General features: G+C 43.9%; 1 protein-coding gene across 1 annotated transcript; it reads right to left on the bottom strand.

Moving 5' to 3' along the window:
- Window positions 1-14,391: 14,391 nt before the first annotated feature.
- LOC125510184 (putative aquaporin PIP2-7) lies at window positions 14,392-15,707 on the bottom strand. Its single transcript, XM_048675283.2, has 3 exons — window positions 15,322-15,707; window positions 14,793-15,229; window positions 14,392-14,709 (listed from the first exon to the last, which is right to left on the bottom strand). Exons 1-3 carry the CDS (start codon window positions 15,626-15,628, stop codon window positions 14,578-14,580), a joined length of 876 nt encoding a protein of 291 aa, XP_048531240.1. The 5' UTR covers window positions 15,629-15,707; the 3' UTR covers window positions 14,392-14,577.
- Between the last annotated feature and the right edge of the window lie 1,708 nt (window positions 15,708-17,415).

Raw genomic sequence — 17,415 nt, 5'->3', positions numbered from 1 at the left:
CTGTGAGCATAACGGTTGGATTTTCCCCCACCTATAAAAGGGGGTCTTCTTCCCCAATGAACCTTATCTCTTTAGCTCGTGTTCTTCCCCCATTGTTGACCTTCTTCGAGCTTGCTAACTCTCAATCCCTCCAATGATTTTTGCTAGTTCTTGAGGTAAAAGAGAGAGGAGATCTAGATCCATGTTTCCGCCAATCACTTTCTCCTCTATGTGAGGGGAACCCCTTGGATCTAGATCTTGGAGTTCTTCGTGTTCTCTTCTTCATTTTTCCTCTTATTTTCCTCCCTAGCATTTGTTGCTTCGGTGGGATTTGGGAGAGAAGGACTTGGGCACTCCGTGTGCCCTTGCCATTGCATTTGGTGCATCGATTTGAGTTCTCCACGGTGATACGTGGAAGTTACAAGTTGAGAAGCTTATTACTCTTGGGTGCTTGGTACCCTTGGGCTTGTTCCTCTTGGGTGCTTGGGCGCCCTAGACGGTTGAGGTCACCTTAGAGCCATATTCCATTGTGGTGAACTTTCGTGGTGTCGTTGGAGAGTTAACCCCAACCTTTGTGGTGTTCGAAGCTCAATCATTGTGGTGTAAAGCTCCGGGCAAGCGTCGGGGTCTCCAATTAGGTTGTGGAGATCGCCCCGAGCAATTTGACAGATTCCGGTGACCACCCCCAAGGGTTGCCAAAGTGTACGGGTTCGCTAACCGCCCCCAAGGATTGCCATTTGTACGGGTTCGGTGACCGCCCTCAAGGGTCCTTTAGTGGAATCACGACATCTTGCATTGTGCGAGGGCGTGAGGAGATTACGGTGGCCCTAGTGGCTTCTTGGGGAGCATTGTGCCTCCACACCGCTCCAAACGGAGATTAGCATCCGCAAGGGTGTGAACTTCGGGATACATCGTCGTCTCCGCGTGCCTCGGTTATCTCTTACCCGAGCCCCTTTACTTATGCACTTTACTTTGTGATAGCCATATTGTTTCTTGTCATATATCTTTCTATCACATAGTTGGTTATCTTGCTTAGCATAAGTTGTTGGTGCACATAGGTGAGCCTAGTTGTTTTATGTTTTGTGCTTGACAAATTAACCGCTAGGTTTATTCTGCATTTGTTCAAGCCTAAACCGTAATTATTTTAAAACGCCTATCCCCCCCCCCCTCTAGGCGACATCCACGATCTTTCAATTGGTATCAGAGCCTCGTCTCTCTTTGTCAGGCTTAACCGCCTAGAGAGTAAAGATGTCGACTAGAGGATTAGGATTCTCTGACACTCTTAGTTTCGATGGCACAAATTTTGATGTTTGGGTAATTCGCATGCTTAATCTCTTTAGGGTCATGGACCCAAATTTAGAGCGAATTGTAGATATGGGTTTTTCTCCTCCAAAGGATCCCCAAAGATTATCTTTAGAGGATGAGAAAAACTCTTATCTCAATGCTCAAGCTTCTAATGTGCTTTTCGATGCTTTGAGCAATGTAGTTATATTTCAACTCATGCCGTTCCGGGATGCTCGTGAGTTGTGGACAAAGCTTCAAGATAAATATGGAATGTCCAAGTTTTGTGGGGATGATTGTTCTCCCTCCACATCCGGCTGTATAGTCTTCTCAACTTCTTATACTTCACCTACATGTGGTTTGCCACAAGGTAATGATATGGTGAGTAGTGTTGGTCATTGCAATGATGATAGTATGCTTATTGTGGATGATCCTTCATCACTACCTTATTGCAATGCCTCTTCTTTGGACTTTAACACTTCGAGCACCATACATGTTTCACATGCTTGTGTTGATAGTCCATGCATATCTTGTAGAAATTGTTTGACTAAATCTCATGATGATATGCTTGCTATATCTTGTTGCCATGATAAAAATGCTTGTATTTCCTCGAGTTGTTGTTCTAACAATGTAGAGGAAACCTAACACTCCATGGAACATGAGGTGGTGTTTAATGGTGCCTCAAGGGATCCTACATCATCATCTATTGCTTTTTGCCTCATGGCTAAGGCGTCAAAGGTATCTCCTACTTTGTACTCCAATATGTCTCGTGATGATGATGTTGATGCTAATGATGATGAGGATAATGATGAAGAGAATGATAATGTTGCCTCCTTAAAAACTAAGGGGGAAATGATTTTTAAAGCTCTTCACAAAAATAAACTTGCTCGTTCCAACTTCATGGAAATCATGTCTATTGCCATTGAAGGCAAGAAATATATTGATGAGTTGGAATCTCGTCTTGAGGAGCATGAGGTCACCATTGATAAAATGGAAGGTCATGAGCATGATTACGCTAATGAGATTGCGTACCTCTCTCAAGCTCTTGAACTTGAACAAACCACCAAGGAATCTCTTGAGGAGACTTTTGCTATAGAATTATCTAGAGTGAGGGAATCTCGTGATAGAGCTCTTGAGGTGGCCAATGATTTTGAAACTAAAAATGAGGAGCTTGAAGTTGCGCATGCTAAACTCCTTGAGGACTTTGAGCACCTCAAAAATGGCTCAAGGGTCATTAAGAGTGAGATCATCAAACTCACCGAGTCTCATGCTCAACTTAAAGCTTCATATTCAAAAGAGCTTGCCAAGTTGTCTTCTCCTCTTGTTGCTAATGATGATGCTTGTGCTAGTAACTCTATCTCTTGTGAAGCATCCATATTGAAGGAGAATGTTGAGCTAAGGGCTCAACTTGAGTTTCTATCTAGCATTTATGGGATGTTGGAAGAAAATCATGTAAAGCTCACAAGCTCTCATGATGATCTTCTAGTATCCCATAATGTTCTAAAGTTAGCTCATCAGGCCATGCTTGCTAAGGTAACATCTAGTGAGCCTCATGTGGATATGATACGTCCATTTTGCATCATGCTTTTATATCGATATTTATTGCATTATGGGTTGTTACTTCACATTATGTCACAATACTTATGGCTATTCTCTCTTATTTTACAAGGTTTACATAGGAGGGAGAATGCCGGCAGCTGGAATTCTGGGCTGGAAAAGGAGCAAATATTAGAGACCTATTCTGCACAACTCCAAAAGTCATGAAACTCCACGGAACACCTTATAATAAATAATGAAAAATCCTCCAAGATTAAGACCAGGGGGGCCACACCCTGCTCATGAGGGTGGGGGCGCCCCCCCCTAGGGCGCTCCCCTACCTCGTGGGCCCCCTGGTGGCTCTCCGATGACCATCTTCTACTATATGAAGTCTTTCGGAACGAAACTCCGCCGCCACGAGGCGGAACCTTGGCGGATCCAATCTAGAGCTCCGGCAGAGCTGTTCTGCCGGGGAAACTTCCCTCCCGGAGGGGGAAATCATTGCCATCGTCATCACCAACGCTCCTCTCATCGGGAGAGGGCAATCTCCATCAACATCTTCATCAGCACCATCTCATCTCAAAACCCTAGTTCATCTCTTGCATCCAATTCTTGTCTCCAAGTCCGGGATTGGTGCTAGTAGGTTGCTAGTAGTGTTAATTACTCCTTGTAGTTGATGCTAGTTGGTTTAATTGGTGGAAGATCATATGTTCAGATCCTATATGCATATTAATACCCCTCTGATTATGAACATGTTTATGCTTTGTGAGTAGTTACCTTTGTTCCTGAGGACAATGGAGAAGTCTTGCTATTAGTAGTCATGTGAATTTGGTATTCGTTCGATATTTTGATGAGATGTATGTTGTCTAGCCTCTAGTGGTGTTATGTGAACGTCGACTACATAACACTTCACCATTATTTGGGCCTAGAGGAAGGCATTGGGAAGTAATAAGTAGATGATGGGTTCCTAGAGTGACAGAAGCTTAAACCCTAGTTTATGCGTTGCTTCGTAAGGGGCTGATTTGGATCCATATGTTTCATGCTATGGTTAGGTTTACCTTAATACTTTTGTTGTAGTTGCGGATGCTTGCAATAGAGGTTAATCATAAGTGGGATGCTTGTTCAAGTAAGAACAGCACCCAAGCACCGGTCCACCCACATATCAAATTATCAAAGTACCGAACGCGAATCATATGAACGTGATGAAAACTAGCTTGACGATATTCCCATGTGTCCTCGGGAGCGCTTTTCCTTATATAAGAGTTTGTCCAGGCTTGTCCTTTGCTACAAAAAGGATTGGGCCACCTTGCTGCACTTTATTTACTTTTGTTACTTGTTGCTCGTTACAACTTATCCTATCACAAAACTATCTGTTACCACTTATTTCAGTACTTGCAGAGAATACCTTGCTGGAAATCGCTTGTCATTTCCTTCTGCTCCTTGTTGGGTTCGACACTCTTACTTATCGAAAGGACTATGATAAATCCCCTATACTTGTGGGTCATCAGGATACTAGCACTACTTTTATTCAAAATGATATATTGCCTTGTGCTAGTCCTCGCGATTCATCCATGCATAACATTGGTAAATCTTGTGATGAATTGATTTCCTTGCCTTGTTGCTCTAAAGATGAAGCTTATACTTCCTCTAGTGCTTGTGTTGATACTAACCATGTAGAGGACATCAAAGAGCTCAAGACCCAAGTCACTTCTTTGAAGAAAGATTTGGAAAAGTGTCTTGAAGGGAATGCCACACTCAACAATATCTTGAGTGTACAAAAATCCCCCAATGACAAAGGTGGACTGGGATTCAACTCCAATAAGAAGAAGAAGTCCAAGAGCAACAAGAAGAAGGGCCAAAAACGAGTCAAGAATTCGGCCAAGATCATTTGCTTCAAGTGCAAAATTGAAGGGCATCATGTTAGATCTTGCCCTTTGAAGAAGAATGCCATTAATGACAAGCAACAAGGGATGAGGCCACAAGTTCATTCTCATGCTCAACCTCAAGTTGAAGAAAAGCCTCTTCCCAAGAAGACTCAAGCTAATGCTTCTCAAGTTGAGAAATCAAGTGAGAAGAAAGTGAAGAGTAGACGTTGCTACCTATGTCGTGAGAAAGGTCACCTCGCTTCTTCATGCACTAGTGGTAACTTATCCAACCCAATTATTATTGATGATGTCTATTCTCTTGGGAAGGATAAGGTTGGCAATGTGGTTGCCAAGTTTGTTGGTACTCAAAGTGGTTTGAAGCAAAGAACCATGTGGGTAACCAAACCTATTGTGACTAACCTCTTAGGACCCAACTTGGTTGGGGACCAACAAGCTCAAACTTGATCAATAGGTGATATTGGAGGTCATTGGAGACTTGGCTACATTATGAAGAATTAAGGGGACTTCATCATTCTTATTGTCTCAAGCCAAGTCATTCGGATTATCAAGTTTCTATCTTATATCCAATGTTCCTCCTTGTGGTAACTCGTGCTTAAAGTGTCTACATTGATAGTTACTTGCCCCTTTGCATGTTTGGTTTCGTTCCTTGCATGTGTTTGTATATGTTGTGCTTCCAACTTGATTATCTTGAGCAATCAAGTATGTGTGTGTTGGTTTGCACATCATGTACGTGTGTGTCGTGCATAGAGCCTTTATGCTTCTTATTTGTATCTTAGTCGGCTCTTGTGAGAGATTAATGAAATATCCCATTATGGGGGAGTGATGTGCTTTGTGCACCTCACAATCCTATAAATGTGTGTACATGAGGAATACCATCTAGTATTGATATTACAAGATTATCTAGTTGCTATGTGGTACGTCTTCTCATGAGAAATTCAATTTCTAAATAGTCCATTAATTATCTCTTATTGGATCCTCTTATTGCCTCTTGTTAAGTTTTTATTGGTATCACATTATGGGGGAGTAATGTGCCATGTGCATATTACAAGCCTAAAAATGTGTACATTTGAGATATTGTCACCTAGAATTGATATTGTAACTTATCTTGTTCCTAGGTGGCATGTTAGCTCTACAAGTTGCAATTTGGTTGTGTTTGGTGTAAAGATGATGTTGGATATCCTTGCTATCTACCACGGGGAATTATTTCCAAATACTTCTTGTCTTTTGACAATGGGTACTCTCTTATGTGTGGTAGAAATTTATTGATCATCTTTACATTGGCTTTTGCTTTTATTTGCCTTTTCTCTTGCCAAGGTTTGTATCAACTCCCTTTGTCTTTCATACCACTTGTGGATCTAGTTTATTTCTTGATCTTCTCTAGTGTTTTCTAGATATAGTTAAAGTGGTGATCCCACCTTGTGCATTTTGTATTCAAATGCAAATTCTCTATAATGCACTAGTCCTGGGGGAGCTATCCTATTTTCTATAAAACACTCATCTTGTGATCCTTATCAAGTGTGTGTTGGTGGAAGGCAAGTCGTTTATTTTTGGTACTTTGTGCCATCATGAAACTTTGTAGAGAGCTTGGTTTGTTTGGAACCATCTTCTCTTTTGGGGGTTTGATATCTTTTATCTAGTGGGTATCAATGGATATCTCATTCCTTGATGTATCTCTTATGAATATCCTCCAAGTGATGTTCTATTCATTTGGTATCTTTTCTTCATTTGTTTTTTCTTTGTCATTTGGTATCAGTTCTTGAAAGTCTTGAGCATGCATATTAATTTCATGTAGTATCTTTGGCATGCTTTCTTTTTGACCCAATATATAGGGGAAACTCCACCAAGTCTCAAATTGGATGATATGTGCATGAAATTCTTCTTCATATCTATATGCACATATTTATGTGGAGTTTGTCCTATGTATTGTTGGTGTTTCTAACTCTTTGGTCCCAATGAGCTGGGTACCATTTTGTTTGTGTTGTTTTTCTAGGAACAATTGGAGATGCATTGGATGCTCGGCTCACTCACAAGGAAGGTGGTGTCACCATGTGCTTATTGGAGTCAAGCTAGGATGCTCAATGAACTACTATCTACTACCTTCAATTGGTTTCTTCTACATCCTTCCAATGATACCTCGGTAACAAGTATCTATTCATGCATTCTTTTCTTGCATTCAACCTTGTGTAGGTTGCATCTTGGCATGATATTCATTCCATCTTGTGATACTTGTTTCCTTTCTCAAAGCATCTCAACGATGATCTCATGTTGCTAGTTGTGATGTCTTTGATGGTTGTGTAGTAGGAATTCATTTATATACAATAAGACCATATCTAGCCATGTGCTATGCTTTCAAGCAAATATCTTATTGGTATATTTATGATTTCCTTGTGGATATCTTGTTCCTCGTGTTGCAACTATTTCAGGTGTACATCCTTCTTTGTAGATATATATCATCATGATTTCGTCTACCTAGAATCTTATACACTTGAGAAAAGCTACATATCTAGTTGATATCCTTTCTTTCACGTCCACCTTGTCTCTCTTATGTTATTTCTTTGGTGGCTCCGTGAAAGCTTTTTCCTTGAGTGTGTGTCTTATCTCGTTGCATCTTGATGCACTCTTGTGTGGTGAAGACTTTTTTCCTCATGCTTATCTTTACGAGGCTTTTGTCATCTTAATTGGTATCCCTCGTCTTGATGAGGCTTTCATCTTCTATCTTCACCACGGGTTGTCACAAGCATAGGTTCTTTTTATGCTTATTAGTAAGCTTGTGAACCCATTTGCTAGTTGTGTGTGGGAATGATAGGCCTTGCACCGTGTGCCTCATTCTTTCAAGACTTTATTGATGTTTAATGCTCATCCGTTCTTTAGTATTCTCAAGTGCATTGCCTTGACTCACACACATCATTTTGGTTGAGCCCATTCTTAAGTTGCCTCTTTCACTTGTTGCTCAACCATGTGTTTGTTGCAAGTACTAGGCTTAGTTTCCTATATGCTCACTTGCACTTGGTGGAAGTTTCTACTAGGAAATATGCCCGTGCGTTGCAACGGGAGAAAAACAATATCTCAGCATTCCCCACATCCCCGCACACACTCTTCCACGTCCTCTATGTGAACACAACGCCAGATCTATATTGTCGCTTATCCTCCTTCCTACCATCGTCGGCGGTGGTAGTTCAACCTTGTGTCAGTGGAACGATGTGGGCAGCAGCCGTCAATAATGGGAGGAGATAGTCGGCAGTAGTGCTCGGCCGCATTAGTTGGGTGTCATCGGTTAGCGCCTCGCCTATAGTCACGTCGTCCGTCAACCAAACTGTTGTCGGTGTTGCAAATATAATTTGCAAGTAAGTCTGCTACAAAAATTGTAGACCTAGGCATGATTCTAAAATAGTCATATACATAGTTTCTGACTGCTTGTTTTTTGAGAAATTGTCGAAAAAATAAATCCTTTGAAAATAAAGGTCAAACTTCAAAGAGCTACATAAATTAAATCATATAGCACATATGTCCGTGCATTGCAATGAGGTGAAAAATAATATGTCAACATACCTCACATCCCCGCACACACTCTTCCACGTCCTCTATGTGAACACAACGCCCATTCTATATTGTCACTTGTCCTCCTTCCTGGCATCGTCGCGGTGGTAGTTCAACCTTGTGTCAATGGAACGATGTGGGCGGCGGCCATCAATAATGGGAGGAGATAGTCAACACAATAGGGAGGCTCATAGTTCAATACCCTTGTGCCCTTAATTTTTTGCTGCTTGTCGGTGTGACAGAAAAAGAAATGTGTGGTAGGTCCAGTTGGGGATAAAAAAAGAAACTACGTGTGGAATGGACGAAACAAAATCTATATGTATATTTTTGCTTTTTTGGGGGGCAACTACGTGGGAGCTACTATATGACGCTAGTTGCATCAAATAGCGCGTGGAACGCACAACCGATTGCGTCTGGGCCAGCTATTGGCATACACCGAAATGACCTGTGTTTGCAACGCACGAATAATAATCTGGAAAAATGATGGGTCGAACAATCAAACATAACCTTAAAGACTCGACCACGTGCTGCTAGCCATGAAAACAAACACCTACTGCTAACCAATGGTCAGCGCAAATATTTAAGAACATACTGTAACGTCGGATTTATAAAAAAAATAATTTTTTGAAAAAATATGAATTGCCAATATTTTTAGAAAAGTGAACATTTTTTGAAATTACGAAAAATGTTTTTAATATTCTGTCCATTTTGAAAAAATACATGAACAAAATTTGAAACAACATCACTTTCTAAAGACATGAACCTTTTATGAAAACATAAACATTTTTTGAAGTCGTGACCGACTTTTGAAAATGGAACATGTTTTGAACATTCAGAACAATTTTATGAAATGTGTTTTTAACCGCGGACATTACTTTAAATTTGTGAACATTTTACTAAAATAAGAATATTTTTCGAATTTGCAATGTTTTTTAAAATTCATTTTTTTGAAATCCCAAACAATTTTTGAAAACATAAATATTTTTTGGAAAAAAATTTAATATGCCCAATTTCGAAAAAAACGGATATATATTTTTTCCAAACATTTTTAAAAACAGAAACACAATATTTCTAATTCTGTTTTTTTTCTGAAATTTGAAAAAATAAAATTCTGAACTTTTTTGAAAAGTTTAGGTCTTTTTCCAAGAATCATTGAAAAGTTTTAGTTACAAAATAAGATAAAGAAAATAAATTTAGAAAATAAACGAAATGGGCCGGCACAATTTTGGCGCCGCATTGTGCGTCAAATAGAGGTTTTGCAGCTTCATGAGCAGTTAAATAAGTGGGCTGCCTTGGCTGGGCCACAGCATGTGCGGCCCAAGTAAAAAATCCATATTTGCTAAAATAAAACCAGATGGGCGCACAACAGTTTAGTACCACCTCGGATAGAAAAATAAATTTTGATGGTGAACGGATGAAAAAATTGGAGAAATGCACCTTGCTTTATTAGTAGATATAGATTGATTTTGGGGAAGCTATGATCCTATTTTGTGCACTTTGTATCCAAATTCAAATATTCTTATGTGTGCACAAATCATGGGGAGCCTCTCTAGTTTCTTTAGAACACTCCTTTGCTCATATCATAATATCTTTTATTCATGTAGCTCATAGGATATTTGGTTTAGTTGGTTCAATTGATATCCGTTGATTGCTTGCTTCAATTGGTACCTTTTGATTGCTTGATTGCTTGTGTCTCTCTTTGTTATGTCCTTTTGGCATAACATTCATTTAGCAATCTTGGTGCCACAATATAGTTGGTCTTCCTCCAAGTATTACCGTTGGATATGTGTATTGCATTCCACTCTCTTGTTGAGAAATACACAATTTATGGAGGAACACAATTCATATTGGCCTTCTAAGCTTTTCGCCCATTTTGGCAATCGACACCAATGGGGGAGAAGTTTCAGAGAGTTTTGTGGAGAAGTCTTCAGAGTTTTCTTCTTTCTTTGGTTTTGTTCCTAAGCATTTGCATCTCATACGCACGCATTATTGGTTGTTGCATTGCTTGGTGATGCATAATTCCTTGTATAAACTCTCTTGAAAGTGATTGTCATCAATTACCAAAATGGGGGAGATTGAAAGAACATGCGGTGCCCCCATGTTTGGTTTTGGTAATTAATGACAATCTCTATGGACTAATGGTTGCCTTGAGTTATATTTGAAGGTTTTGTCCATAGGCTTTTCTTAGAGTACATGTGTTGGTTTCAAGGAGAGTTTGTGTCGACCAAGGTGTTATTCAAGGAATTATCCAAACATTGGTCATTTGAGAGTTGAGCTTGTTGCAAGCATGTCTTGAAGAAGAAGATTGTTTGATAATTCATGGTTACCTTCAAGACATCATCCAAATAAAGAGAGTTGGAAAGAATCAAGGTTGATCAAGACTAAGTCAAGAGTGAATCAAGTTGATCGACACATAAAGTGTACAAGATGTACAGAGGGATCAAGTGATCCAATGGTATGGTAAGCATTGTCCATTACGCTTTGTGTACTAACCCATGGTCTTCGTGAGAGTTCTTTGTGGGGTTAGGTTGCGGTGTGCAAATTCAAGTGAAGCATCACGAAGAGATCAAATGCTTGAAGCTTGCCGTCCATTGTGGTGACAATGGACTTGTGAAGATGTGTGGAAGAGTGGCTCACCCATAGTGGAGTATGGGGGAGCAATCAACTAGTCTTCATCGAGCCAACGCAATCAAAAAAGGTGGTCCAACTTGAGAGAGTCAAGATCGTCATCATCTAGATCAAATGGACCATGTGCAAGGCAAAGGTTTGCCCTTGATAGGTTTTCTATTTTACCGGTCTCATGATGGTAGTTGGGAGACCGGGTCATAGGATCGATTGGCGTACTATCAAGGGGGGCTCTCGATGAGTAGTTTGATCGTATCATTCGTAGAGAGATCAAACCATTGCATCCTTGCATCATCTTTCTTGGTTCTTGTTTGGTTCTCTTTGTGAGTCTTAGAGCTTATGGTCATCTTGATGACAAGCTTGAGTTCATCGAAAATGGAGTTCACATGCATTTTCTATGATGTTGGAGGTGTTGGAGGTTTTACCGGTCTTTTCCGAGGAAGGGTTCTCACCATTTTATTATGGGCCTTTTCTCATTTGCTTCTTATTGATATTTCTATCCAGATTGTGTTAGCCCATGTCGTTAGCTTTCCAACAAACTTGGTTTCGTTGAATTCGGAGTCCGTTTGCAGAAGTTGTGACTGTTTTGGTAAAGGCTGCAGCGATACTACCGTGGCTAGAGCGGATGTAATTTTTTACTACCACGGCTCCTAAGCGGTAGTACCGCTCCGGACCAAAATCTCGTGTTTTGCTCAGCGGAAGTAGGCACGGAAGTATTTTTTTGTACCGCTCGCAAGCAGTAGTGCCGCTACCATTTGCGGTAGTACCGTGAGGTCGAGCGGTAGTACCATGAGGACGAGCGGTAGTACCGCTCCGGCGGTTCTACTGGCATTTTGCCTCCTCGTTGTTGTTTTTCAAAGGGGTAGTTCCGCCCTAGCGGTAGTACCGCTCCTTGGAGCGGTAGTACCGCTCTATGTGGGCTGTGAGCATAACGGTTGGATTTTTCCCCACCTATAAAGGGGGTCTTCTTATCCAATGAACCTTATCTCTTTAGCTCGTGTTCTTCCCCCATCGTTGACCTTCTTCGAGCTTGCTAACTCGCAATCCCTCCAATGATTCTTGCTAGTTCTTGAGGGAAAAGAGAGAGGAGATCTAGATCCACGTTTCCACCAATCACTTTCTCCTCTATGTGAGAGGAACCCCTTGGATCTAGATCTTGAAGTTCTTCGTATTCTCTTCTTCATTCTTCCTCTCATTTTCCTCCCTAGCATTTGTTGCTTCGGTGGGATTTGGGAGAGAAGGACTTGGGCACTCCGTGTGCCCTTGCCATTGCATTTGGTGCATCATTTGAGTTCTCCATGGTGATACGTGGAAGTTACAAGTTGAGAAGCTTATTACTCTTGGGTGCTTGGTACGCTTGAGCTTGTTCCTCTTGGGTGCTTGGGCACCCTAGGCGGTTGAGGTCACCTCGGAGCCATATTCCATTGTGGTGAAGTTTCGTGATGTCGTTGGGGAGTTAACCCCAACCTTTGTGGTGTTCGGAGCTCAATCATTGTGGTATAAAGCTCCGGGCAAGCGTCGGGGTCTCCAATTAGATTGTGAAGATAGCCCCGAGCAATTTGATGGGTTCCGGTGACCGCCCCCAAGGGTTTCCAAAGTGTACGGGTTCGGTAACCGCCCCAAGGGTTGTCATTTGTACGGATTCGGTGACCGCCCTCAAGGGTCCTTTAGTGGAATCATGACATCTTGCATTGTGCGAGGGCGTGAGGAGATTACGGTGGCCCTAGTGGCTTCTTAGGGAGCATTGTTCCTCCACACCGCTCCAAACGGAGATTAGCATCCGCAAGGGTGTGAACTTCGGGATACATCGTCGTCTCCGCGTGCCTCGGTTATCTCTTACCCGAGCCCCTTTACTTATGCACTTTACTTTGTGATAGCCATATTGTTTCTTGTCATATATCTTTCTATCACATAGTTGGTTATCTTGCTTAGCATAAGTTGTTGGTGCACATAGGTGAGCCTAGTTGTTTTAGGTTTTGTGCTTGACAAATTAACCGATAGGTTTATTCCGCATTTGTTCAAGCCTAAACCATAATTATTTTAAAATGCCTATTCATCCTCCCCCTCTCTAGGCGACATCCACGATTTTTCACGCCCGTGGCGCACACGAGGCGCAGCGCGTCGAGCAGCTTGGTCACGCGGCCGCTGCGGCTCCTGAAGATGGTGCCGACGTTGATGGCGCAGTGTTGCGGCTGCTGTTGGTGCCGGCCGTCCTTCCTGGCCACGACGGAGGCGGCCGGGTCGATGATGCTCTGGAGCCAGAGGTCGAGGAGTACGACGTGAACGCCACCAGGGCCCTTCCGGCGCCCGCGAAGCCGCCGGCTGCCGTGGAGCAGGAGCACGATGCTAGCGAGGCGGCGCATGCTGAGCCGGAGGCTCCGCTGATTACAACCCACTGGGAGACGGCGTTGGTCGAGTCGGCGAGCGCTCTCGCGAACCAGCGCGCGATGCTACGGCATGTATAACCACGCAGCGGCAACGAACGCGCAGGCGTTCTCCGGCGGCGTGAGCAGCGTGGCCTTGCGGCCGCCCGGAGCGCCCATGCTGGCCCTGCCCCGCCGCCGGCGATGTGCAGCGCCGCGCCAGGTGCGGACCCCTTCGCGGCGTCGATGGTGGTGCCGCCGCCGACGTACGTGCAGATGTCTGACATGCAGATGAAGCAGCAGCTTCTGACGGAGGAGCGGCGCCAGCCGGTTCGGCGGTTCGAAGGTGCGTGGGAGGGCAATGAGTGGATGCTTTCTCGACCCTAGACAAAAAATTTCACCGTCAGCCTCCCAAGCGGCAAAAAAAATGCCTCTTAGAAGGCTCAACGGCTGAAGATGCTCTCATAAGAGAAGTCAGAGCAAGAGGCCGTTCTGCGTGGATTCACCAAATTGGAGAAACAAGTGTGTTCTGAATATTGATGGAATATTCTTTTACGGAGAACGAGTGCGTTCCAGTTCGTAACCCATCCAAAGGCGAGCGGCCAGGGACTGGTCAGGCCCATTTCATTCCATTGGATGAAACCAAACACACCCTTAGTTATTCAGATTTCACATTCTTTCCTTCTTCCGGTGGAATCTAGCACATATTCTTAGCTAGTCAGATTGTTTTCTCATGAACAAATCTTCGAAAATATTAATATATTATTCTCTTCCTTCTTTTCACATGCAAACATGTGTTAGGGTACGAATCAACCTGTGGTTGAGATGGTTAGGTGGACAGTGGTATTCCCAACCCACCAGGGTTCTAATCCTGGTGCTCGCATTATTCCTGGATTTATTTCAGGATTTCCGGCGATGCGCTTTCAGTGGAAGGAGACGTTCCCGTCGACGACGAGGTGCCTACGGTAACTTCGTAAATGTCAAGATGATGTGTCGGCTCAGTTTTTCGGAGGTGCTCATAGGGATAGGGTGTGCGTGTGTGCGTTCATAGGGGTGAGTGTATGCGCGTGTATATGAGCGCTTGTGTCTGTACCGATGCTAAAAAAAACATGTGTTAGGGTGGTAATTATTCACGGACAACCTCACACAGCTGGGCAAGTTAATCAAGTACAGACGCGCAAAAATGGAAGAAACAAATACAGACGCCACATGCATGCATGCCCATGCAAAGCTACAGGGTTCAACACAATACAATTTCACGATCGAGGCATACATCACGAACATATAGTTACATATAACCAACCAAATTAAATTAGAGCCAGGATATGCATGAACGAGCTTCGACCGATCACACGCAGTATATTTGATGATTAGGTTCGTGCGGTGGCGGCGCCGGTGCTCCTGAACGAGCCCAGCGCCTTGGCGGCCTCGCCGCGCAGCACGAACCGGTGGTACAACGCAGCCACTGTCGCGCCCAGGAGCGGCCCTACCCAGAATATCCACTGCATGCAAACAAAAAATCGACCAACGAGATGAGTATACCTACGTACATTCATCCGTCCCATCTTAACCATGATTTACTTACGTGGTCCTTCCATGCCTTGTGCTGGTTGTACATGACGGCGGCGCCGAGGCTCCTGGCCGGGTTGATGCCGGTGCCGGTGATGGGTATGGTGGCCAGGTGCACGATGAACACGGCGAAGCCGATGGGCAGCGGCACCAGCACGGGGATGAAGGAGTCGCGCGCGGTGCGCTTGGGGTCGGTGGCGGAGAGCACGGTGTACACCAGCACGAACGTGCCGGCGGTCTCCGCGCCGAGCCCCGCCCCGACCGAGACGCCGTCGGCCACCGTGTTGGCGCCGCCGCCGAGGGTCTCGTAGCTGGCCCCCGCGATCCCCTTCACCATGCCGGCGCCGCAGATGGCGCCGAGGCACTGCGCCACGATGTACAGCACCGTGCGCACCAGCGACAGCTTCCTCCCCACGAACAGCCCGAACGTCACCGCCGGGTTGATGTGGCCACCTGCAGCAGCACACACTCGACAGTTCACGTATCGTATCCATGTGTGTGTTAAGTTGTTGCAGAGAGAGATGGACGTGTGCATATGTGCGTGCCTGAGACGCCGCCGGTGCAGTAGACGAGGACGAAGATGGTGGCGCCGAAGGCCCAGGCGACGCCGAGGTACCCCACGCCGGTGCAGGCCTGGACGGACGACTGGTTCTTGTAGCCGATGACGGTGGCGAGGCTGACGTAGAGGAAGATGAGCGTGGCCACGAACTCGGCGATGACCGCGCGGTACAGCGACCAGCGGGTCAGCTCGCTCGTGTCCAGCAGAGGTGCCGGCGGCGGGTCCCAGTACGGCGCCTTCTCCACGGCCACGTCCGCCGTGTCGCCGCCGGCGATCACCTCCTCCTTGGACATGGTTGAACGTGCTAAGCTTGGTGCAAACTTTAGTAGCACGTACGAGTTCGTTTGTTGACGCGACCAGAAGGGCTGATGGGCGAGGTTTAAATAGGCAGATGGTAGGTAGCTCCTGTGCTCGCAGCGGCAGCGGTGGACGTCCAAGCAAGATTTTTTCAAGAGGTTCTTTCCTTCGCGATCACTCCTTTGCATGTTTCATGTTTTGCACTGTACAGTAATTCTGAACTTCTGATCGTGTAAATCGCTTTCGGCGCTTGATTGACAGCGAGAGTATATACATTGCAAGTGATTGGAGAGATGCTCAGCACGGGCGTTTTCACATTGCAGCTGGTAGAGAGATTCACATTGCAGCTGAATGTTTGCACTGTAAATTTGAGTACGATTGCAATTTGCAATGGTGCGTCCAAATTTCGATTCGACCGCGCGGGATTCCCTGCTTGTCGGGTAAGGGAGCGAGAGGACGTGCTGCGCCGGCTCCTTATCCGCGGCACGTGCGAGGAAAATCTCTGTCGTCCTCCGTCCGTCCGTACACTGATTAAATACAACCTGCCAAAGCGGCGGGTCATATACGTACGCCGTATTTCGTAGTCGAAGCGGAGGCGCGCCAAGGCGGCCGTTTTCCCGGCGAGGGCGACACCCCGGGCACCGCGCGAAGATTATTTTTTTTTCCTCCTCCGGTGACGGCCTTATCATCGGCCCGTCTCCGTTGTGCGAGGAAGTGAAAAAAGGAAAGCCGTTTTGGGGAGAGCTCCTAATCGGCGCCTTCAGCGTCATTTTGATTTAAACTCGCAACGTTGAATTGCTACACGTGCTTGCCTAACCACCAGCGCTAACTGGCAATAGTGATCCGAAATACTTAAGAACAATTATAGCCACCCTGTTCCAAATTTGGAAGTTCACAGATTAAAAAAAAGCTCACAAACAATAAACAAAACTTCACAAATTTGTTTCAAAAAGAAAAGGTCCATGTACTAAAAAAAGTCTAGAGAAATTTTAAAAAGTTCAGTAATTTGAGAAAAAAACATGAACTTGAAGAAAGTTCATGGATTCGAAGAGTTCTTGGAATTTCAAAAAGATCATGAAATTCTAACAAAATTCACAAATTTTTAAAAAGTTTATGAACTTGAAAAATTCATATAATTTTGAAAAAGTTCATGAAAATTCCGTCTTTTCAGAATTCAAAATTTTGAAAAAGGGTTCATTGATTTTGAAAAAAATAATATCACAATTGAATAAAGTTCATCGGTTTTGTAAAAATGTTCCATCGATCTTGAAAGATGTCATCAATTTTTAAAAAGTTCACAAAATTTTGACAAGGTTCGTTCAAATGTTTAAAAAAATCACAAAATTTGAAAAGAAAAATCAGCGATTTGGAAAAAGTTCATGGATTTTTTTTTAAAAAAAGTTCACCAATTTTGAAGAAAAAGTCTATCGATTAAAAATCACGCATTTAAAAAAATAAACAGATAGAAAAAGAATAAAAAGAACAGGAAATACGTGAACTAGAGAAAAAAATAAAAGAGCTAAAGAAGTTACTATTCGGAATTGTGTGATGTCCCTAGTGGTTAACGCGATGCGCTGTGAACATGCAGGTCTTGAGTTCGATCCATCAAGAACATTTTCTTCAAATTCTTTTCAATTTTGTTAACTTTTTGGGCAATGCTACGCGTCCGCCGGGTGATAAATCGATAAGATCATCCACCTCGGTAACCGTTGGATGCTGGCCGAAACACCGTGCGATCTACTGTCCCAGCCAACTAGGTGTCTTCGCAACAGCTAGCTTGTTG

The sequence above is a fragment of the Triticum urartu genome, chromosome 5A (genome assembly GCF_056163025.1).
Source record: "Triticum urartu cultivar PI428250 chromosome 5A, HENAU_Tu73, whole genome shotgun sequence".
NCBI classification, from domain to species: Eukaryota; Viridiplantae; Streptophyta; class Magnoliopsida; order Poales; family Poaceae; genus Triticum; species Triticum urartu.
This window is presented reverse-complemented; position numbering and strand designations above follow the sequence as displayed.

Coding starts and splice junctions, on each gene's coding strand:
- LOC125510184 (XM_048675283.2), bottom strand. CDS start 15,628: ATGTCCAAGGAGGAGGTGATCGCCGGCGGCGACACGGCGGACGTGGCC. Junction 15,230..15,321: donor CTGCACCGGCGGCGTCTCAG/GCACGCACATAT, acceptor GTGCTGCTGCAG/GTGGCCACATCAACCCGGCG. Junction 14,710..14,792: donor ACAAGGCATGGAAGGACCAC/GTAAGTAAATCA, acceptor GTTTGCATGCAG/TGGATATTCTGGGTAGGGCC.